Consider the following 25,070-nt stretch of genomic DNA (forward strand, 5'->3'; position numbering starts at 1 on the left):
TATTTTCCTCTTTTGTTTCCTTGGAAGCAAGCATCAGCAGTATAAAAAGCATGGTTATTTATTGTGACAGTGTCATGTTTCTTTGATTAAAAAACTGGAAAATCAAGTTTGCTTGTGTTGTGCCTCTTGCTTCCACAAGTGCAGCACTTCAACAACATGGTGCTCAAGACAAATGCGCTACACAATAACATCTAAAAGCATTTATTTTCTGGAAAAAAAAATTAAATATGATCATGAGAATAGGCATACTTTAACTACATCAAAAATAAGTTGTCATCAACAAAACCTGCAAAGTTTCCACTCACTCAATGCCTAACACCAGGCTTTAACCCAACAGAAAACTGACAAAAGTACAAAAAATATTTCATTGTAAAAGATGAACAAAAACCTTGAACACATACTTGTATAGTAATATATCATTTATGCATTCCAAAGTACTGTTACATACTTCAGCAGTAAAAAAACAAAAAGGTAATTCAAACCCAGCTCGGTTTCAGAGCCCCTGACCAGTCTAGGGGATGAGGAGGCAAACAGAGCTTGGAACACAGTATTCAGAAAAGTTTGACAGCTTAAATTTGTCCATGAATACACTGGAAATGAATCAAAAGGCCTTCAAAAGCATTACAGGTGGCAGTTAAGAAGCCACTGAAAGTTTCTACCTGGCCTTGTAACGCTATAACCAAACTAAAGCACCTAAACATACCAAAGTTAGAAACCTAAACATACCAAAGTTTATAAAATTTTGGTGCCGGTACATCTGTTTAATGTATCGATGTTCCCATATCTTAGCCATTTGCTGCTATTTTTAACTGTCTTGGATATTTAAAAAGTTTAACTGGAAAGTTGCACATGGTTATTTACAAAATACAACTGTGTTAAGTAAAACGGGTGAACTCAAATAAAACTATTGTGCAACAGAAGACACAAGGAGGAAGAGGTCAGGAGACATACGGTAGGATTTTTCCCAGGGAATTTAATAAGCAACAATCATAATCAGATTAAAATGTTTGTAAAATGTCCATCCTGTTTTTTTTTTCTTAAAAACAGCTCCACAAAAGAAGCAAAGAGCAACAAACACAAAGGAAAAAAATAACATGTTTTTTGAGTAAGACCTACATACAATGAGCTTCAAATCATGACTACAAGGTGTTCAAAACCTTCTAGGATGTCAGTGGTGTGTGTGTGAGTGTGTGTATGTGTGTATGCATCCTTTATGTGTGTGTTTTACGAAAGGTCCATAATGTGTCCAGGAAAGCTTTAAGAGTCAGAGGAGCATGTGCGTAGGGTTGGGAAGGTTATGAGGAGGAGTCTGGCCCATTCTCTACAGTCTGGATTTCACCTTCACCGGTTTTCTCTTTACCTGAAAGACAATAAGGTTTGAACTCAGCGTTGGTCTCGGTGATTTAAAAGACCATGTCAACAAAGAGAGTTTGCAGGTAAAACAAACTAAATAAAATGTGTTACTTAATAAGCTTTTGAGGAGTTAGTGTATTTCTAAAAATGGAAACGCAAACTCAGTGTAGTATTGGGGGGGTTGATTGACACATACAAGACGCAAGAGCTTGTAGCTGTAGTGAGATTCTGTGTTTAGAGACATCCTGGACTAAACCACCTCCCTGCCAGTCTGCCTACGTTCTCTCCACTGTTGTGTTCTCCCTGCCTGCCAAAGGGAACTCTACTCCATGTGGACTTCGTATCTCCCTGGCTATTTGTGTTGAACCTGGCTGCACAGCTGGTCTGTCCTTGGGTGAGGGGGTATCTCTCTCTGTCCCTCCTGCCACAGATAACACCCCCCAGGCTGGACTCTATCTCAGTGTCCCCTTCGCTCCTGGCGACTGTCCCTACATCTCTCCCTGTCTCCTCTCCAGGCTCCCTCCTCCTCACTTTTTCCTTCTCTCTGCTCACAAACGGCCCCCACTGAGAAAAAAGTTGACACTTGAAGGACAGTGGGACTCCTGTGTAACCACAGGATTAAGTTATGTTCATTACCTATTGATTAAAAAGACACAAACTGGGACTAAAAAGTTAAAAGCACCACTCTGAAGCCTTTCCGTTTGGCCTTTCAGTTTTCTCTAGTCTATTATTTATCCGCTAATATGGACTACTTTACTTTATGTCATGCCTGTTCTTTCCTCAGCTCCTTTTTTCACTCTTACCTCTGTAAGTCAATCTGTCTCTTTGTCCCTTCATCATTCTGCGGCTGCTGTTTTGACATCTTGATGTTGATTGACTCTGCAGACGGGTTGGAGTTGGGGTCAGCTGCTCTCTTCCTGCCTCTGCCAGCTCCACCTCCTGTTGGTGCCGCTGCTCCCTCTTTTTCAGCCGCTACAGGAGCGGCTGCTGTTTTAGGCGGACGGCCACGTCGCTTGACAGGCGACGCTTCTGTCCCGGCATCAGGGGTCACATTTTGACTTGGCTCCTCCTGAGAGACAGTGGCAAAAAGCTCAGTCAAGACAACACAGCTTTAAGCTTGAGTATGTGTAGTTCCACTTCCCATCTGGTTCTCCTTTCTGAACTTACTTTCTTCACCTCGTCATTCTTGATCACTGGGTTCTCGTTGTTTTCCTGCGCTCTGCTCTCTGATGGCTCGGTGGCAACATTGCTGTTACTACAAGACAAATTTAAAAATCACTCAGTTGAAATATACATTATTCTCTGTTTATGTGTACATGGGAGTGAGTGCTTGATTACCTGTTCTTGTTGATGGTTGAGGAGCTCAGTGGAGAGGAGTTGGTGCTGGTGTTACTCGCTGTGTCTGAGGCTGGGGTGGTCTTGGTGAAGAGCCGTCTTCCCGGTACTGTCAGAGGCTTGTTCACAGCTCCCAACACTGGAGCTGTTTTAGGCTGCTTAAAGAAAAGGAAGGAGTGGTGAGGTGTAATGATGGGGCTTCAATATATCACTCAAGTCTATATTAATGCTCTACATGTAGCCCTCTCTCAGACATGATCTTTATACCTGTATAATACAAATGTTGTCATATGAATATTTGAACAGTCAAAATAAAATGATAAGATATATTTTCCCTTCTTTAGCTTGACATTATAATGTACTCCAGTTTCGCAAATTAATGCTAAAAAGGTGGTGGTGCCATCTTGTATTCCAGCCCTCCACCCACTCTTAAAACAAACCTTCTAATATTCAAACATTACAAACTCTGACACGGATTGCTCAGCACTCTCCTGACAGTATGATACTGTTTACAGTGGTTATAAAAGCATGACGTGTTTTGTATTTACCTTTCCAGTGAGCAGCATTTGTCTCATGTCTGCCAACAGATACTCTTTATCATTTTTGAAGTCCTGTTGAAATAAATTACAACAGAAAATTTTATTAGTATAAACTGCTAAACCACAAATTTCAACTACAAAGGTCATGATTCTGGCTTTAATCCTCAAAGCGTGTGCCCGTATTCATCCAACACTGAGTGGATTTAAGTGTTGCTTAAGAAGAGTTTGAAATGTTCGGTGTTGTGGGGCCACTCTCTCCAGAAGGAGAAGCAAAGGTTGTATTTATGTTTCTTTTGAACAAGATTCAATACATTATGATTACACATATGATTGTGTGTGTGTTTGAGTCTGTGTATTGCCTTGTCCTGTATGAGGAAGAACTTGGAAGGTAAGACGGGGTCTTTCGGAGAATCCAGGTGACATGCGGTGCTCTTGTTGGCGATCACGAAGAGAGCAACATCACAGACAATATACAGCTTCTGTAGCCACAACAACACAAGAAACAGGACAATAGTTTGTGCTTCCTTTCTTTTTAGAAATAATACCTACCATTAACATAAAACTCTTCACATTTTCAACAGCCTTCTGACCCTGTGTACGCTCACATGCATAGCCATTTTCATGTTGGCTCTTTCACTGATTTAGGGTCGTGTTTTATCCCTTTTTTGTTTTAATTTATTCATGAATAAAAACATGTGTTAGTGTGTACCTCATTGGCCTTGGCATCATCAGGACACTGTGCGTCCTTGGTCTGTTTGATGTTCTCTACCATCTTTCTAAGAAAGGCATGACTGTTGTTCTCATTCTTGGTCATCAGCACTTCCAGCATGAACCACAGGCACCTACACAACACAAGCACGCACACAACAACACGTTGTATATCACAGTTGTAATCACTATCACTTGATTATTTGTGCATCTTTATTGTTATGAATCTAAAACGTTCTTATAAAAATTGAAAAATTAGGTTACTTTTTAAAAGACAAATTCTCAGCTGTATTCTGGGAGTCAGGGACAGTGTAGGCCACAAAACCAAAACACAGTATGTCAACACTCACTCTTTGATGTCTTTGAGCTGTTCATATTCATGTGGTTTTGTGAAGTCTGGGTCATGGGCCAGCAGGTGGATCATATAGGGAACGACATACTCAGGAAGGAGGGAGACAAGTTTTTCTGAGGGGAGACAGAGAATACCTAATTTTAATGTCCATAAGTATGTTTCCATCCAGTCATCCTTATGTGTCTGAATTATTGTGAGCTGAATATGAAACCGTGACATGCCAACAGATTCAGGGTTAAAAAAAGTACTTAAAGAAAGCTTGTCCTAGATATAGCACTTTAAACCTTAGCAAACTTAGCTTAGCAAATTAATGACATACATGCGACTTCAATATAAACTGGTATAACTTCTGTTCCACTGGAGGGATGAGAAATCTACGTGGAGCAATAAAGAGACTAGCATTCCTCAAAATTATATATGAAATAAATTCAAATGACATACTTCCATCATATTTTTATTTGTTCGAGGTTTGACTGATGCTCTTTTAATGCAGTTGTTTAATGACCTCTGACTAGAGAATGAGCTTAGCTTAAGTCTTCGCTGGCGTCCAATAAAGACCATGTTAAAAACTTCAGAGATGTTGTGTTTATGCTCTATAAAATGAGAACAGTGTGTAATCATGGAGCACCAACCCTGAGCAAGTGGGTTTTGTTTGATGTACTCTCTGCGGACGGAGATGTTTTTGAGGAGGCACTGTCGGGCGTGGGCGCGGCGCTCCTTCACTGGGTCCTTGGCACACAGGGCGAAGACAGCCAGGTACTCCAGTGGCAGCATCAGTTTGACAAGAGCCAGGTGCAACTTCTGAGCAAAGATCTGACGAACCTGGTAGCACTCATCCTGTAAGCAGGAGGGGAGAAACGTAGTGTTAAAAGAAACTCAAATAATGTAAAGACTAATGTGGATGTTTTCTTCCCATTAGGCCTGGAAAAAAAGGATTTAAAGTTGAGACTGACATTGATAACAAGGCCGCAGAGTTGAAATTGTTCAGGTGTGATGATGTCATGGTAACAGGGCTCCTGGGCCAACTTCATTATGGCTCCACCTGCGGCCAGCCTCAACCGAGACATGTCTGATTTACTACAAGAAGGAAGGAAAAAGCAAAGGGAAGAAGGAAAAATTAAAAATTAGAATACATTTATAACTCACAAATCTGTTCCCTAAGTGTAAATTTCAATTTGTAATAAATCAATAAACTTTATGGACACCAGCTTGTTTTTTTCCTAAGGAGCTGTTGCCTGTAATGTAACTCCTGAAGCGCCATGTTTTAGAATAAATGAAAACTATTGTTCGGGGATATTGTAGTCACACACAGAGGCCTGCATCTAAAGTTTGCCATTTTTGAAATCTCCCACATTAGCTCTAACAGCTCTACTCTGACCCAGCACAGTGACCTTCAACCCAGGAGCTACCTGATCTTCTTCTGCTCTGTGAGGTCTCCCTCGCTGACCAGCATGGCTGACAGCAGGCGCAGGGTGGAGTTTGCTGACTTGGATTGGTTGTTCTTCATTCCTAGTAACCAACGCACCAGCAGCTTGATGGCCTGTACCTGTGGAAACAGGAAGAGCATGAATAACTAGATACAGCGGGGCCCCTTCATCTCGTACAATCAGTCTTCTTTTATTTTTAAAACACAACCACCACCACACAAATTGGGAACCTTTGTCATCAACACTAGATCGTCCATGTGCATTCATGAAGTAAAAACGAATAATCAGATTGGACTAAAGTGAAATGTGGAAAGCAACATGTTTGCATCTTACCTTAGCTAGAACCTCAGGTGAGACTTCCTCATCAGTGGTCCACAGCTTGCCATTCTTGTTTCCCACTGACTGGAGAGACAAAGGGATATGACACACATCTTCATCTTCTTTTATTTTTAAAACACAACCACCACCACACAAATTGGGAACCTTTGTCATCAACACTAGATCGTCCATGTGCATTCATGAAGTAAAAACGAATAATCAGATTGGACTAAAGTGAAATGTGGAAAGCAACATGTTTGCATCTTACCTTAGCTAGAACCTCAGGTGAGACTTCCTCATCAGTGGTCCACAGCTTGCCATTCTTGTTTCCCACTGACTGGAGAGACAAAGGGATATGACACACATCTTCACTCTTTTCTTTGCTTATACACATGTTTACAACAATCCACTGTTTATTCATGGCTGGGCATATTTGTTAAAGGTTGTAGTTTATAAACTGTCTCCATGACATTGCTATGAAAATAGAAATACAATACCAAGTGAGTGATTATATATGCATGTTAACATGTGTCTACTTTGGAGCAAAGATTGATCTACTCATACTCTGTCATTCATGAGCAAGTCCTTCACGATGAAGTTAGCCACAATGGACTTCATTGGTGAGGCAAACTGATCTGGGGCCAGCATGGAGATGTGGCCCAATGACACAAGGGGAGTGATAAGCTGTTCCGGGACGTCTGCGTTCAGACTACGTGACAGAGGCTGGAGGTGAAACAAAACACAAAAAAATGTCACTGCAATAAATGATATACACGGTGGAAAAAGAGGAGACAAGATCATAATGTACAATGCAAGTTGGCATAAATAAAAACATTCAAAAACACTATCTTCCATCTATAACACAAGGGAGATCCTTGCAGGTTCAGTAAGTTGGGAAATGGTCTCCTACCTCAAAAATCTGTGCCAGTTGCACTTCCTTGTTGTTAAAGATGGCATGGATACAGTGGACAGCCTGCTTGGCCTGGTGAGGTGTGCCCCGCTTAGCTTTCTGATGGAGGATGGGAATCAGGGTCCTGATGGACACAGACGATATTAAAAGACTTACACAAAGCAGACTCTTAATTCAGTCTACATCTGGACTGGTGTGGACCCAGCTGCTTTCACTGTACAGTTGTCATAGTGGAACACAATTCTCCTCATCTGTAGTTATATAGACAGACTCCTTAATAGATCAAAAAGAAACCTGTAAGTCAAAGTCTGATTAGACACTGCCCTAGAGAGATGTTCAACACAGGCACATTGTATAGTCTCATCATTTGCACATATTCACTTCATATTCATTTCTCTTACGATCTTATCTGTTGTAACTCCGTCTCGATCTTTTGCCCAGTGTTTCTGAAAATCTGGATGGCTGCCTCTGCCACTTTATCATCCTCCATCTTCAAACACTGGAGCAGAGACTCGTAGGTCTCTGCTGAGTGGAACGCTGTGGGGTGGGTGAACGATAGGACCTAGGAGGAATAAAATAGGGTAGATATAATTTACTCTCTTAAATTTATTCATAAAATCACTTATCCAGAAATATGTAATCCAGCCTTAAAAGACAGTAGCAGTGTTTCTTTTATGTTAAAGCCACCCCATTTACTACAAATCATGCACTTTGCAATATGAAAATGAACTTGTGCAGACTTGAAAGCTCCATGCTTGGTCCATGTCATGTACCTTAAGGAGCTCCAGGCCTGAGCGGATGGCTGTATCAGGGGTAACGCCCTCCTCATCATCATCAGCTGTGCCCTCAATGGACTTGTTAAGCAGCTTCACCAGAGCACTAAAACAAAACATTGTAAATTATTACCATCCTTATATTAACCTTATCTAAAACTGTGTGTTTTCAGACAAAATGAAGCACTTTTAGGTATCCTAGGACAACATAGTGGCAAGAATTAAACATTAAAAAAACCTGTTACGCTGCGTAACTTAAGCACTAGGAGTCATTCAGTTCGAGTGCTTCCTTTCTCATGGTGTTTTTCCATAAAGCAGAAAGGGTTAAATACGTGCCCTCACTGAGGCTTGCAGTTACACCTCACCCCCACTAGGTGTCTCAGTGAATGAGAAAAGCCTGGAAATGGTATTACACAATAGCACAGACACAGAGTACATGAAGCAATTCATCAGATAGGGGAACACACACTACTGGTTGTCCTGTGTTCCGGTGTATTGTACAAAAAGCCACTTAAATCTCATGAAACAGGATTTACAATGTAACTTCATGCCTTTCAATTATAATAATTTGGGATTAGAATTTAGCCTTGAACATGTGCAAATATTTTTGATTTGTTGTGAAATTTAGAGAATAAGACCAGACCAAAATACTTGGTGTGCTGAAAGCACTGAGAATTTTTCTGACCTGATGGCCTCAGAGTCGATGTGGACAGGAGCGATGCGCTCCAGCAGGAACTTAACCATCTCCAGGAAGGGGTTGGTGGGCTGTTTGGGGAACGTCAACTTCCGAGTGATCTCCCTCTGCACAAAGCACAAACAGCAATACCGTTAATACCAACATTCATGGATTTGTGCTTGTATATGTGCATGAGGTTTTTATTCCTACATCTGTGACAATCTTCACGTTTGATCATATCACAGTTTCATATTAATCTAATTAAAATTCAAACACATGAGGACGACAGGTACATCCGTTATTGTTTCTTATCTCTGTACCGGGTTCATGATTAACACACTTTACCATGAGAGGTGATCTCACCAAGTCTTTTATAATAATTACATGATAGCAGATTAACATTATGAGAATAAAAACAAACTAATGTCATTTTCTATGTGACCACAACTTGAAAACACAGAAAAATTAACTATTTTCAGTTTGTAACACAACTTCTCTTTCTCTGAACAACTACATAGTCCCCTGGGATTTAAACCTGCACTGATTAATTTCTGAATTAGGTCAAAAACAAACTCACAGCACTGAGCCTAATCATGTTTTTGTGGATGATGTGTATGCAATGTTAACACTTGTGTGTATGTGTTAAAAAGAAAAGATTGGCTGTCAGTCTGTGAGTGAGTGTATACGCTAGATAGACAAGTGTTCAGTGTCCTCTCACCACACAGATCTCGGCCTGTTTGCAGGAGCAGGTCGGACTGATGAGCATCTCCAGCTGGACCCTGAGCTTCTCGTCCTCCCCGAGAACCTGGTTGAACTTCTTCATGAAGTCCTGGGCCTTTCCTGCATCTGGCAGGTTCTCTGGAAACACCGAGCAGGGTTAGGATTAAGTGTTAAGATTAAAGTAATGAGGATGCCACTCACATAATTAGGAAGAATTAACCTTTACCAATTTAAAGAAGTGACAGAGTGCAAGAGTTGAAAAGTTGTTTGTGTTAGTGTGTTTCCAACTTACTGGCAATACTCATCAGCTTTCCAAACATGGCTGTGTTATTGGCCTCAGACTACCAAGGGGAAAGAGACAGAAACTAGTCATAGATATGTTGAGACATTTGCTTCAAAAGACATGGAGGAGATGGTCAGTTTTGTGTAATTGAGTGAGGTTGTCAGCGCACCACTGGCAGCTTGTGGAGGTCCAGCAGCTCTTTGACGAGGCCTCTGAGCATGTTCTGACACTTCCACATCTCATTCAGAGCCCTGAAAGCAAAGATCAATGACAAAAAGAAAAACAGGAGAAACAAGTGAGACGTGGCGTTATGCAGTCTTTATATGTACTTGTTGACCCGTTAGTGTCATGTTTGAGTTCATGCTGTTTAAATGAAACTGAGTCGGGTTTTATGCCATAGAGCAGTTTGGTGTTTTATAAAAAATATAATACATTTACAGCAAATATACATTGAAACAAACAGGCCAGTATTTTTGTGTACAACCTAAAATGTGTAGCTGTGTGTGTGTTGAGGGGTGTTGATACTGCAGGTTTACTGACTTGACAGCATTTGTGTCCAGGCAGGCATACAGGTAGTACAGACATTTCATCTTCTCTTCTGTGTCAAGACTGTGAGGCACCATGTACTGGGCGAAGATCTTCTCTACTAATAATCTGTAGAGAGGAGGAGAGAGCTCATAGTGAATTATGTAAAAACAGAGAATGAAACAAGTAAAGATTCTACATTAATTTCATTGCACAAATAAACATGAAATTTATCAAGATCAATAAAGATTTGCATCTTGTATCACCAATGTTAACTGGTCTACTTCAACGCTTTGTCTCTTTCATACTGGCTGCTCATAGAGGAAGAAGATTTACTACATATCAGATGCAAGGTCCCTGTACTATTGGCTGTTTCTCTAAAAGTTAACGCTGTTTCTAATGGCAACAGCCACAAAGTGCATGCTGAACAACAGAAACAATCATCCATCTATACATGCAGTTGAGCTGATATGTACAGTATGAATGTTCTCACTTGTCATCAATGCTGTTCTGATAGTATATGTGCAGCAGCTTGTCCTTGATCCAGCTGATCTTCTGGGCAGACTCCTTCCCGGCCTCATGGTGCAGACAGTATTTCTTATAAAGCTGAGCCAGGCCCATCATGGCCTCCTTACGCACACGCCACTATAAGAGGAGGGAGAACAGGGAAAAAACAGATCAGGCAGGACAGTATTAAATTAAGATGAGGAAAGTCAATTTACTTGTCTTGTTTTATGAAATAAGTAATCTGGTGTTGGGCGGAAATTCCTGTAGTGTTTGTACTCTCAGACAAAAGCAGGTTCTAACCTAATGAGAATCTACATGTTAATGTGGGTGAGATGTGATTATGGCCTCAGAAATTTTATTTTCCATGTCTCCAAGGTCCATGACTGATGACAACCAGAATGAAGCAACATAATATTTGTAAACTGCTTCACTACTACCCAAAATGCCATCTGAATCATTTCCTACATGGCTATAATAATATCTGCACCACTCAGCCACCATGTGAGTGCACAGTCGCCTCACCCTCTTGTCCAGAGTCCTTTCCCGTACAAAGCCCAACAGCTGATCATTGACCAAGTTGAGGTCTTTCTTTCCGGCGTTAATGATGGTGACAATGACATCATGGCGGATGGCTTCCTCTGGGTCATGGGAACGCACCTTCAAATACTCTGAAAGACAAGTAACCACAATATTGTTCAGAGAATGATGTGAAAGAAAGGACTGAATTAAAAGGGGAGAGCAAGAGTGAAGAAGGCACAGTGAGTCAGAAAAACAAAAACACACAAAACCTACCTGTCAGGTCTCTGGCCAGGTCTGGGTGGTTCATGAGGCAGTGGCTGGCAAATTTTACACACTCTAGCCTCACTGGAACATGGATGTCATTGAACCTGGAGAAAAAAACATCAGTTACACATCTAATAAATTCAACTGAATTATGCATCATACTTTGAGAAAGCAAGTGAGTGATCAATGAAATGCAAAAAAAAAAGGGTCTAAAAGAAACTAAGCAATTGTTGTACTAGGAATACTACTCTTCATTTACTTGCTCCTTTTGTGAATATACACACTCCCTGCAACTGATTATGAGGGTTACCATGGTTTATCTCAACCAATGCTCCATTAAGGAAACATCTTGTTTTGTTGGCTGACAGAATTTTCAGCTTTTCTTCACTGGGATTCTTTCTGTTGCGATTTTCGCCACCTTTTTGTCCACTAAATGATATTGAATTCAGATCCGAGTCCAGCGCTGACTTTTACTTTTCAAATCAAAATTTGTGTAATTCACTACACACCATTCACTCCTTAAGATAACTTGAGAAAGATGCCTCGCGAATTAGCAAATCATCTCCAGATATCAAAACTCCACGGGGGGAGATTCCTACTCTGGCTCCATGAGTTTACCAACCCTTGAAAATTACAATGATGGGGTCTTTACAGAAAAATATTTTATATATCTTCAGAAAAATCTAATGTGTATTCAAAAAGATATAATAAAGACATATATAGTTATAACATATCTTCTCACTTTTCTTTTAATTTATTGTCCTGTTAGAACTGGCTCATCTTTAAGCATCTCTATGTGTTTGTGTGTATATGTGTAACTCACCGTCCCAAGAAGCACTGCCACAGTGGTCTGTTCTGTGAGGCCAGCTCTGAGTCTTTGGCCCCAAACAACTTAGCTAGCAACCGTACAACAGCTAGACGCTCCTCGCCATCATTGCTCTGCAAACAACAAAATTGGCAAACTGTCAACCACCTTCATACAGTCTGAGATGAGGTGTTTAGGGTCAAGTGTGTGTGTGTGTGTGTGTGTGTGTGTGTTGTATTTACCTTAAGTTTGAACTCCAACTGTGGCATGACAGAGGTAAGCAGCATAGGGTCGATGGCAAACAGTTCCTGGATAAGGTCAAAGACGTGCTCTGACAGGTCGCTGACAGATGACTTACCCATCACCAAAACCTGATTGAAGAACTGAGGCAGGAAAAAAAAAAAACAGGCAGTATTAGATAAAGACTTAGTTTGAACAAGACACAAGACAGATACAGAAAGTTGTTCGTGTTGACAGATTCTGAGGACAAGAGTAAGAGAAACAAAAACAAACAGTCAAACTGAGAATAGATAACTGAGACGTGGAGGGAAAATAAACACAGTGGAGTGCAGGATGCTACTCACGTTTGCGATGCACGTCTCTATGGTCTGGACGGTCCTCTTAAGTAGAGTCTTGGCAAGATCGTACGCTTGCTTGTTCAAATTCTGTTCCAAGGAAAGTTAAAACACTGATTAGTTCGTTCAATTATGCACATTGTACTCTTTCACATTCAAAGATGTAAAGAATTTCCAAGTGTTTGTTGCATGACATCAGCTAACAGTGCAAATATGCAAGGTTCATTGTTGTCATTTTTCTAAACAGACAGCTGTGTTTCTTGCTCCAAAAACACACTGTTCAGTCATAAGGGTTCTCAGCTCACGCTAGGTTCCTATTAACAGAAAGCAAAGAAAATGCCTCAAACATGTTGTTGATGTTCTGCCTCACACAAAGTATTATAATATCAAAATGATCTCGTGTGCTGAACACTGGAATTTTATAATCTCATTTTAATCCAGAGTTTTTTGCTTGTTTTGTAATATTCAAAATACATTTTTGAAAATTAAAAAAGAGAAAAATACAAATATGACCATGAAGATTACTCTAAACAATGCAAAATTAACACAAAGAAATAATATAATTTGTGTATGTGTGTGCGTGCGTGTGTTATGCTCTAGCTGACCTTGTGTGCAGGGATGAGGTTAATGAGGATGGTATCCAGGAGCTCCTGTGTGACTCCATCTCCCTCCATGATGATAGAACTCATCAGGTCCATCATGTGCATCTGAACCTTCTGGTTATGGCTGTTACTGTGGACAGAGGAACAGAGAGACTGAGACACAGATATTCTGCCCTTGAGTGTTACCTGATGAAACCAGGAAGAACAAAAAGAAAAGAAAAACAAAATGAACGATAAATTAAAAATAAAGAACTGTTTATTGTTTTTTTTATAACCCCGTCCTACACATGGTGTTAAAAACAGTACTAGTGGTAATAGAAAAGATCATAGACACTAGGACTGGCCGATAATCGTAAAGTAACCGAAAACAACAGTTTTACGCTCTAACTGACCTAATTTTAGTCCTATCAATATCTTTGATAAATTCCATTCCTTCATACAGGCTGCCACCAAAGTACAAAGAATCTCAAGGGTCGAGTCTTCCATCAGAGGTTAAGTGATGTAATTAACCAAGCATGTCCCCTATAACACAAAGGTTAGCCCCAAGGTTAGCTACAACTGTGCCCTGGCACTATAGAGGCACCGTGCCCCCGACCACAGTCTGGAGGCTGAATAAGGTCATTTCAGATGCAGCACTATATTATACAAGCATGTGTTAAAATAATGTAATTCCATGTCGTAAAAGTCTTCATGTTTCATGGTAAGATGTTAAGACATGTTAATATCAGGTTTCAAAAAGGAGCAAGTGACAGTTTCAAGGGCTACCAGAGGCAGAGGGAAGATCTGATAAACAAGGATATTTCAGAATGTAGAAGGAAAATAATGTGAAGGTGCAAGCTATGAAGAGGAAAAGACAAAAAGGACACAGCAGGAGGTAACAGGGGCCTTACTTGATGACAGAGAAGAGTGTTTTGAAAAGCTGGATGAAGATCTCATTGCAGTCCTCCAGTTCAAAGCATATGTTGTATGACTTCACCCATGCCAGGTTCTATGGAGATGCATGAGAAAAATCCACAAAAATGAGATTCTTTCATCAGTGGTCAATAATTCAACAGCATGCTTTCTCTTTGAACTACAATCAATAAAACACAAGGAGGACAGCAACTAATTATTATTTTCATTAGCGATGAATATGCTGATTTTTTCTTTGATTAATTGATGAATTGTTTGGCCTGTAAATGTCAAAAACCTGTGAAATAGTGCCAATGACAAATTCACAGAGCCCTAGGTGACGTCTTGAAAGGCATACACTTTACTTTGATATATGACAAATAGAAGCAGCAAATCCTGCCATTTGAGAAGATGAAACCTGAGAACTTTTAGCAATGAATTGTTTTTTTGCTTGAAAAATGACTGAAACAATTGATTGATTTTCACAATAGCCTTACTTCCAGCAGGTAGAAGTATCTGTTGAACTGAGGGCTCTTCGTGTCCTCTAGCCCCTTTAGTTGCCTGGTGATGAACAGGAAAATGTCCTGGAGAAAAGACAGGAAAAAAACTTGAGCATATAAGTTAATTGTTTTTTATGTTGAATATTGGTGATAGCTCAAAAAAGAAAGCTCTTAACACAGCAGATTAGTTCAGAGGAAGCGGTGACAAAGCTGATCTCTCTGGTTTTGTAGGAAACGCTTGTTAGATGTGGATAGCACCTTGACACTGTAATCTTGCTGCAAATTCATTTTGCAAATATTTGTCATGAGTTCAGACCAAAACGCTACAATGAAACCATTTTTAAGCAAATTGAAGATTAATGACTTAGAGAGGCAGTCAGGGCCTTCTTCCCTCACATATTATATAAAATTATTTGGGACAGGTGAACGTTAACTTCCAACTAGTTGAACACACTTTTACCTAAGAATTAGTACAGACAGTGACTTAGATTAACCAACAACAGCAAAGAATTGTATTTGGTCATGTTAGCGTAAATTAACTGCAGCTCATAAAATAAAAAAATTCATTTCAACTGGTGTAATCAGCAAATCCGCGAAGCTTGGGCTACTTTTGAACACCATTTCTTTGGGGTTAGTGCTTAGTCAGCTCCTAACCTTGAGTTTGTCGTGGGAGGTGTAGGGAGCCTCGGGAGCATAGATCCTGAAGATGTCAGCCAGACAGCAGGCCACCAGTAGCCGTACATCTTTATTGGGGTTCCTGAGGAAGAACTCTGAGGCGAGGTGGAGCGCCAGGCTGAGATACTGCTGCTTCTCCTCTTCAGAGTCTTGATCCATGTCCATGTAGGTCTTCACCACCATCTGTCAAACAGAGTGACAAGAGAAGAGATAAAAATTAAAATTAGAATTACTAAGGTGAAATGTTTGGCAGCTCTGCCTCAAGAAAATCAAGTTGTCCAGTGTCCTTCGTGTGAAGGAATTCTCTTACTTTTCAGCTTCTTTCCTTATTTTGTAGGCATCACTAACACTGAAAGAGTTCAGATCACAATGACCACACATTGTTAGACACTGGTTCAATGTCTAGCTTCTTCTTTAGCCATCTTTATCCTCCATACTTATGTTAACCTAGGTCTTATAGATCTTATACAATGTAGGGAGAAGCACAACTTAGTAGTACAGTAGCACTTAGTAAGTATAAGTGAAGAAGGACAAAAAGAAGAACACACGTAACAATGGTTAGATAAGGACATGTGACATCTGGGTTACATATGCCCTGCTGGACAAGACATCTTCAGAAATTGGAGTGGCATTACTCTGATTCACAGGCTGGCTTTGTATTGCTCATAATTTTCTTCTTTGCACCAATTTTATAATAAATACTTCTGTCTGAGACATTTGAACTCCTGGTGATCATCTTTTTCTTCAGCTCACAAGATTTCAACCCCACATAGTGTTTTGTAAATTGCCTGTTGAGAAAGAAGTATCTGTGGAAAACTGTTGTGGCAAAAGGTTTGGACTAGATCTGGACAACATCTTTGTCTCTAACATGAAATACTGAAATTACTTTAGGTGGAACCTGTCACTTGAAAAAAGGGGCAAACAACTATTTTTTTTAACCCACAGAGGCTTTACCCGTATTGCTGGCTCGCAGGAATTGTAACTGTTAGTTTCTTTTTAATCATTTTGTTTAACCAAACCCTCCAGAAACATAGCTAGCCTTTTTATAGTGGCCACAGTTGGAATAGCAGGTCATTACATGAACATTGTAAAAATAATGGTTGAAAAATCAAAAATTAAGTTTTCTGAGCGTCACAATTCCCCTGAAAAATGACTTTAGTTTATCACAGCCACTAAATCCAATAAAAACAAAATCTCAAACACTTTATTATTACAATATTAACTAGCTCTAGTCAGATAAACAATATTTGCATATTGAAAAAATATTGGGATTGGCACTACTCGCTTTAGGTACCAGATACTTCTTTTTCCACTGCAGATAATACCCTCTCAATGCGGCATCGTTATTATAGCGATGATACAAAAAGCTAAGGTGATGTCATCTTCAACACAATACACCCATTACCAATGGTACTTCAATATGTACCTCTTTTTGGTGTAGCCTCAGCTCATTTGGAACCTGGTGATACCTAACAAAATATCAGGTACTAGGTACTATCCACAACTTTTGTCCGAAGGAAAACCACATCAAATACTAAATAGTTCCATACACCAGCTTTGGCCTATTTTTCCCCCACAAGTCGCAGCTGAACTGTTGCTGCACTCTCACTTGCTGCCAATCCATGTGTTGTTGTTATCGTTTTCTGTGCCTGCCTCCTTCTTCTCTTCAAGTTTGATGTCAGACTAGAACTTATAGGGCTATTATACTGCCCTTGTCAGTCCTGGAAGAATCAAATGTACAGTACCAACATTTTCGGTACCTATGCTACTGTGGAAAAACAAGAACCATAACCTTTTGAGAATTTTCTGCATCAACTTGTCACCGAAGAATCTGTGACTTTTAGAGGGTTAAATCACCAAAATAAAGGATTTTTAATTAATTCTTCTTTTTTTTTTATTAGCCTTTGCCCATTTCAATTATCTCATAGCAAACAAATAATGTTAAAATTATAGGATTTGTTTTTCCAGTTTAAGCATGAATGCTAATATATGAGGAGGTTGTATACACACCAATCTTATAAAACACCTTAGTTCTTCTGGATAGGAACTAGGACACTGTGCTTTAACCTACCATTTCCTCTACGAGAATGTGTGTGTGTGTATATGAAACAGAGCAGTGGAGCTCACGAACAGCCAGGCAGCCAGCTGGGGTGGGGGATGGGCCAACGCTCCAGCAACCTGCAGAGCACCACACTCACTCCTACACACACACACACACTCTCCCTAACCCTCTGCTGGTCTTACCAGAAACAGTCACAGCCCAGCCGGTAAAGACTCTCTACAGAGACGAGTGTATGGGCCTTTTGACCTGCAGAGTGTGCGCGTGTCTCTGAACCCTACATTTATTGCAGTTTATTTGGACAGTATTTTAGCTCTGTCTGAAAATATAAGTGTTTTCAAATATAAGATGTTTTCAAATGGCTGATGATGCAAAGACTGAGGCTCTTCAACAGTTGTGCTTTTTCTGCACGATGTTAGATCGAAATTAACCCACAATTTAACCGTTTAATTCACGCAGGCAGCTTTGATAGCATCTAATAAACTGTAAAGCGACAACCATTTCCTTCCACAGGGAGAAGTCAAAAACATGCCCCCTCCCCTTCTTCATGTCTTTCAAACAGGTTAGCAAGGATATTGAACCCTTCGGCTCTGTTCAAACAGACACTGGAAAAAATGCAGCTCCTCATTCATTTCAATATGACCAGCACAGAGGAGTGCTGGCACAGCAGGCTAGGGAAAAAAGCAAGACCTGGCTCAAATTTTGCCACAATGCAATGTAGTGTTGTATTTGGCAACGCTGCTTGTGGGCTAATTGAATACATGCAAGCAGGTACTCCTGGTAGATTACTTTGGTTAATACACAGGGCAATTCTCTTGTTTACCAGGCAATCATCACCACGGAGGATAAAATTGTTACTGTGATGACTTTCCAGAATTGTAAATCTTTTCCCCTTAATATAAATATCTGAGCAGAGATATGGCACCTGGTACAAAACTTACTGATCTGTTACTCAAACCTCCTGGATTGTATTTCATTGTTTAGCCGGTAACCAAAGCAATAAACCACACCACCAGAGACACTTGCGCTTTTGAACACAGGGCTGTTTGTTCAGAGCAACATGCAATCACTATAAAAGTATCTAAAATAATATGAAACTGAATTAGATTGTATACACACAAGTCTTAGTCTTAAGGGAATATTTCAACATGTTGTGAAATACCATCATGAAAAGATTGATACCACTTTCATATCTGTACAGTAAATATGAAGCTACACCCAGTGGCTTGTTGGCTTGGCATAGCATAAACACTGAAAAGAGGGGCAAACAGCTATTCTGGTTCCGTTTAAAAAGTTACAAAATATTTCTACCAGCACTAATTAACCAAGAGGGGGTTATGTGGGGCACCATGTCTTGGCTGGGTGGGGGTATTTCCCAAAATACTGAAAGCTAAAGGAACTGTTTTTCCTCTGAGAAATAAATGCGGTTTGAAACAGCCATCTCTACAATATAGTCAGATCAAGCGGATGTTGTGTCCTGATTCTGCATCCTCCCTTCTTTCCCTGAACACAGAGGTTTTCTTTGATAAATCAAAGAAAACATGACCAGTCTGTGCTGGTAAAAATACTTTGCCACTGGGTAGGCCTAGTTAGCTATTACCCTTTCAACACAATAAACATCCTTATTTAGCCTATTTCACCAACAATGTGAAGTCTGATGATGTTAACAGTTCATATCTGTGTACATGCCTGAAACAATCTTTACAATATCATTATTCGAATTTAGGGCTGGAATGACTGTTACTCACTGTACACTTCTATCATGATCCAAAACAACTACCTCATTACAATAAATGCAGTTCTACAAAACCCAATGTACACAAACTCATTAAGATAGTTATGCAAAGAGCATTACATTTACCATCTTTATTTACTGAATTATTAAGTGGAAGTAGATGTTCATGTACACAATCATCAGTGATTCTGTATAGTGGTGGGAATCTCTGCCTAGGGACAACAGATGTAAATTAGCCACTAGATAAAGCTGGTGCATTTACTTTAATCGTGTGCTATCCCTGCAAAAATAAACAATAAAGATAAATTTCGCCTGAGTTCTGATTTGTGGTGTCCAGAATTGATTCAGAGTTGATACTCGATTCACAACTGATTCTTGATTGAATAAATAGAAAGGTGGACACTGCTTCCAGGAACTTATTCCACTGAAATGCAAGATGACACATAACTGGCAGTTAAGTCAACTCGTCTTGAAGAAGGTCATTTTGAAATGAAACCGGCTACAAATTGAGTTATTTTCATCACCTGAAGAGTTTCACAAAGTGCAGTAGTGTGTATTGGTTAGTCACAAATACTTCACCTTGCTCTTGGTCTGGCTGACTAAGAAAATGTTCCTACAGTGGCCATGATGGGTGCATATTATCAAATGTTATTAAATGTAATTTTTTCCCCCAAAGTAAATACATCCTTATTTTTTAGAATTGGTTCAGGAAAACCCCCCAAAATAACCCTTTAACGGAAAAAATGATAGAAACCTTAGATGAGCAACAGAGGAACGATCCCTCTTCCAGGCAGAATGCAATAGATCTTGTGTGTACAGAATACAGCAACATAGTAGATTTATAGTACGGACAACCAGAATGACAATATAAATAGCTTGTAAACACACGTGAGGAACATGATATTGAAATATGTCAAGAAACTTCCAGGTGCAGCAAAACAGACCTGAGCCATATTCAAAAGAGCAGTCTTTAGTCTTTCGACAAAAACATCAATTCAATTTCAGTGAGTAGAGAAAAAGTTGGAATTAATTACAGGATGAGATATCCATTTCTCATTCGTTTATTCTTTAATGCTTAACACAGACTCAGCCTGTTAGTTACACTCTCACAAACACATTGACCTGTCTGTCATAGTGAGGCAGGCCATTGGGAGTACTAGGACAAATCCTGCCACATCAGTGGGCTGGTGGACTGTGAAAAAAAAAAAAAAAAAAAAAAACCTTCTACCGTCTCTGTCTATCTCTCTTTACCAGCTCTCTCTGTGTGCCTATCATTCTGGCCATTCTGGCAATTAAAATATTTGCAGCCGAGCACCATACATAGAGCATTGTCTAATTATCAATTTGGTGGTCATCTACCACCACAAACAGAATCTAATTCTGTGGGAGACACTGCATTCTACATATTGCAGCACACAAAGTGGACAAAGCTCTGTCTAAAAGGAAAGAAAGAGATTAAATGGAGTGTTGCATCTGATGAAAGCCAAAGAAAAGTCAAAGCAAAGTTTTTTGTTAACAACAACAATGCAAGTCCCAGACTCCATATAACTCTTCCTTAACTTAATGCAAGCAATCCAGGCACAAGGCCAACACAACAGAGGGCAGGGTGAGGCTCATAATGAATGAACAGTCTCTACAAAACAGACCTGTGGTGCGAAGACTATGCTTACAAATACACTGATAACAAAGCAGCTCGGACATATATTCTCATAAACATTAATATTCAAATATAAGAAAGACCTAGTTGTTACATTAATGAAAGCTGTGACAAGCCTGGTGCTATACGTACTCCCTCCGAAATCAAAACATGCAATGCCACATGTGCAATGAAGTTCTTTTGTCAATTTTTTGACCTATTGCAGGTATTAGACTAAACTATAGAATTACTTGTATTAGTGGCTGACTGTAGATTAAAATAACTGGGGATGTCAAAGTTGATCAAATAAGCTGCCTACTCACTATTTGCTCTCCTGGTGGTACAACACCAATCTTAAATCCCTTCCACAAAACGATCAGCTACATAACTGCACATGTAATTAGTCCCAGTTTTTCTAACTTTCAAACAACACACCGCAGAGATTTAATGTATCTGTAAACATCTACATAGGCAACAACACAGTCAACAACCTGCTATTCAGCACATTTGTCCATCGTGTTAAGACCAAGGGCTGTATACTTTATGGTTACTATGTAACACTATAAATACAGTTCTAGGATGTCAGGAGACAATTTCTGTATTGGTGTAGTAAACAATCTAATGCGATTATGAAGAGTCACAGGATCCCATAAACACAGACAGACACACACCAACTTTGAAACTGCTGTGAGGGTTTGAAGTGCTGTTTGAAGGGGAAGGGTTGGATATCAGCATGCACTCTGAGAAAGTTTAAACCCCTTGTCTGAAGTGGTTATAATCAATACCTCTATAAAAGCAATGATGACAGTGTGAAAAATCACTTGTAGTGATGAACCTACAGAACCTATTATCACTGGAATCTACAGCTCCTTTACTGCTGTGGTTCACTCTCACTGCTCTTACAGTGTTGTTTTCAGACATAGCAGGCAGCAGCCAGAACCAAACAGAAGACAGTCACAGTTAAAAAGGCCCGATGCCTGCCTTAGGAGTTGGTAGAGACCAAAAACAGAGCACAGGAGAGTGAATATTGGACTATATTTGCCAGAAGCCCAGAAACATGACTTCAAATTAATAATAATATTTCTCTGTAACTCATGAATGTGTGAATGAGTAACTGTTTGCTAACAAGTTTGCCATGTCAACTTAAATGTGATGATATGTCAATGTGGTATTGACACTGTTTCCACTTCCCAAGTGGCCAAAAAAATAAATTCTGATATAAGAAGTGGTGAGTGATAGGGTGATAATGTTGAAATCGATATTGCAGTATTGTACGTATTTTCCCAATACGGAAATATATCGCAGTATGACAAATCTAACAAAATCCAATATAAACTTATTCAACATGTTCACTGAACCGAGTTCCACTGTTATGTATTACACAAGATAAAACTCATTAAATACCTAAGACAACAACTTCAAAAACTAAAATTTAGATGGACTGTATTGATGTTGTGACTACTACCCAATCTTACCTTACAGTGAACTTGGGCATGGACGACAGCTTACTCCAAAATTGCAACAAAACTGACAAACAGACCAGTGCCTCTTTGTATGTTTTGCATTTCCCCAGTTTGCTTTTACGAGTTAAGATTCAAATTTGAGGGCATGCACTTATCATATAATGCATATTTTGAACATTTTAATATTGAACATGCTGGTATACTACATTTAGTCCTCCTCTGACTACTTGAGTCCAGTTGATATTCAAAACTGTCAACAAAATCTCAGTTATCTGTTCCATTAGTGCAGCTGTTTTCTTCAATCTCCTTTAAACATGAGTCACTGTTTTGTTCCCTTACAGTAAAAATAGCTTCAGTATGTAATGTTTGCTTTTCTTGTGTTCAGATTTTGGGATCATCCCATTTTTCCAAGCTTGAGGGGAAGGGTTGGAAACGTTGGAGCCATCAGCACTTCTGAACAATACTATCTCCTGCTTTGCATCATGTCACACTGAAGCTCAACATAATCATAATACTCTGTGATGAAATGATGAGTGTTGTGGTACAGATTGAGAGGACAGAGGATTGGGAAAACAGTCTGCCATAAGTGAGAGGTCTCTTGTTACTTAATATCCAGTAGTTTGCAAAGTTAGAAGAGTCTTGGCATTGTGCCAGGGGCTGGACATTGATACATGAGGATAGGACTTGCAGCAAAAGTATCTTGGCAGCAAGAAACCCCAACAACATACCTTCAATCGCTTGACCACCTCATCGTTGCTGATTTTGTCCGTAATCTCTTTTACTCCTGGAGGATAGACGATCTTTCCGTCCCCCGCCGGTTTCTGCTGTTGCGGGAACTCCATGCTTGTTGATGTATGATCCACACGGTCTTCTACTGGCCTCTATGGGTCAGAAAACAAAAGTTCAACACAACCATGCTACCGCACTTACCAAAAACCTCGTTTTAACCATGATTCTTATTTGCTAATCATCCATTTTCCCAGTTAAAATTGACAAAACCGTGCGTGTATGTTAAACGATATCCTAGTCCAGAGAACTTTTCAAACAGAAAGCCAACATTAAACCAACACTGTGCATATTATTAGCTTGCATGCTAAAATGCCCCAGCTAAACATCAGCTCCATATTTCCCGTAAATTTCTCACCAAACACCGTGTAGCTACAGAAACAAGCTAAACTGCTATTTCGGTAACCTTACAGCTTGTTGCTGGAAACCCACTTTAAAAACAGCAGGGGACCCGCCGGTGTGTGGCTACTGTCATACAGGTTATCAAACGAGCTAGCTACTTGCAGTGCAAACATCATTGGCTAGCGCCTAGCATTTTGCGGGAAGGAAGTCGTGTTAGCAGCGAGTGGCTAATACACGTTAGCCGCTCAAGCTAACTGGTTAGCCTACTTTGCTAGCCTAGGCCGCAAACTACTCAGGTACCCATCACATCTCCAGCTACAGACAATCACAGAGGAAGTGAAGTACCCAATCATCTCTGCCTCAAATAGCTCTGCTCGTGGTCAGTTCCTGTGGTTTCCGACAAATGCAACTACTTTGTGAAGTTTAAAAATGAAGCTTATTTACTTGTTACTGTCTTTTTTCAACTTCAACGCATCGCTCCGTACTGCCGCTAGTTCACAGGCGAAGAAGGGCTGCTGCTACCGTCGCCCTGAGCCCTCCTGTCTCACCACTAACTTGCCCCCACGAAGGATTTTGAACACCCTAACAAATGCAGAATGCATCTGTTTTCAAATATACAACTACGGCTAAAACCCCCAGGATATTTGCCAAGCGATTCCTCGTTAGTATTTACCTCTCAAGTGGGCCGTTTTAATTCATTAGTCTGACACAGGTTGGGTTTAGTTTTCGGCACAAAGCTCTCTGTCCGTTCAGTCAGTGCTGTCTGTGTGAAGGCTGGGTGCAGAGCGCCCCCCTCGGTCCCACAGGAGTACTGCACCACCAAATACATGGCGGGAGTCAGGCAAAAACAGCTCCCTTCAACTTTCTGTTTGTTCACCACAACGTGGGGTTTATTCTTAAATTATCGCCCTGTCACCCCCACCACCCCACTACTAATATTAATCATCATCATTATTATCATCACCAGGATTGTAGTAGTTGTTACCAGTGCAAAGTTTTATTTCAAAGGGCTGAACTGATAGTCTTCAAACACTTATTACTCCTAGCTATACTTTTACTCGCATTACTACTTGTTATTACCGCTAATACTACTATAACTGCTAGTGGCAGTGACAAATTTAGCACCTTAACTTTCTAAATGAAATAGTAAATTGGAGAGAGTAGTGACACCTAGTGGTCAACTGGCAATTAACTGAAAAAGTGATTCAACTTTAAAGCAGGTGATCTACTTTTGTTTTAGAGTTGAGTTGATTTATAGCAACGACCCTGACAAACTGGTATTTTATCATTTACTACCATCTGACACGATACAATATTCATTTTATTATATGCATCAGTGATAATAGGGTCTAGCTGAACTGAAAAATGGACTAAGTTCCAAAAGTCAGGTAGAGAATTAGAAAAAAAGACAGAAAGAAAATAAGATATGGCTGAGGTGAGGCGTCACTGTATTGGTCATAACTCTATTCGTAATTTCAAAGAAGTACAGTAATATGTGTTCCATGTCGTCCCTTTAGATGGGTGTTGATCTATCACGAATAATAATCCAGTATAATAGTTTATAACACATTCACAATAACAGGCGGCATGTGGCTGCATATGAGTACTTTTACTTTTGATACTTTACGTTTTGCTCATAGTATAGATAGGTATTTTTAATTGTTACGTTGCTTATTAGATTACCTCCAGACGTGTTTCTCAAGACATATAAAAATATTCTTTGAATAATAATTTGTGTTGTAGTTTTTTTTTCTACAAACAGTTACCTAGTTAAAAAAAAAAAATCTAAAAT

At 39.8% G+C, this 25,070-nt stretch overlaps 1 protein-coding gene across 1 annotated transcript; it reads right to left on the bottom strand.

Moving 5' to 3' along the window:
* Positions 1-185: 185 nt before the first annotated feature.
* Positions 186-24,050, bottom strand: pds5a (PDS5 cohesin associated factor A). The gene is made up of 33 exons (XM_022758440.1): positions 23,952-24,050; positions 22,879-23,031; positions 15,237-15,440; positions 14,580-14,666; positions 14,082-14,179; positions 13,195-13,321; positions 12,599-12,679; positions 12,257-12,397; positions 12,033-12,148; positions 11,219-11,313; positions 10,949-11,094; positions 10,413-10,564; positions 9,935-10,048; positions 9,564-9,645; positions 9,404-9,452; positions 9,110-9,249; positions 8,401-8,516; positions 7,716-7,821; positions 7,344-7,504; positions 6,943-7,066; positions 6,597-6,755; positions 6,301-6,369; positions 5,697-5,833; positions 5,241-5,364; positions 4,920-5,124; positions 4,286-4,400; positions 3,937-4,069; positions 3,587-3,706; positions 3,237-3,299; positions 2,692-2,846; positions 2,521-2,608; positions 2,157-2,422; positions 186-1,360 (listed from the first exon to the last, which is right to left on the bottom strand). Exons 2-33 carry the CDS (start codon positions 22,990-22,992, stop codon positions 1,357-1,359), a joined length of 3,891 nt encoding a protein of 1,296 aa, XP_022614161.1. The 5' UTR covers positions 22,993-23,031; positions 23,952-24,050; the 3' UTR covers positions 186-1,356.
* Positions 24,051-25,070: the final 1,020 nt, after the last annotated feature.

The sequence above is a fragment of the Seriola dumerili genome, unplaced genomic scaffold (assembly GCF_002260705.1).
Source record: "Seriola dumerili isolate Sdu_G_001 unplaced genomic scaffold, Sdu_1.0 BDQW01000301.1, whole genome shotgun sequence".
Taxonomy (NCBI): domain Eukaryota; kingdom Metazoa; phylum Chordata; class Actinopteri; order Carangiformes; family Carangidae; genus Seriola; species Seriola dumerili.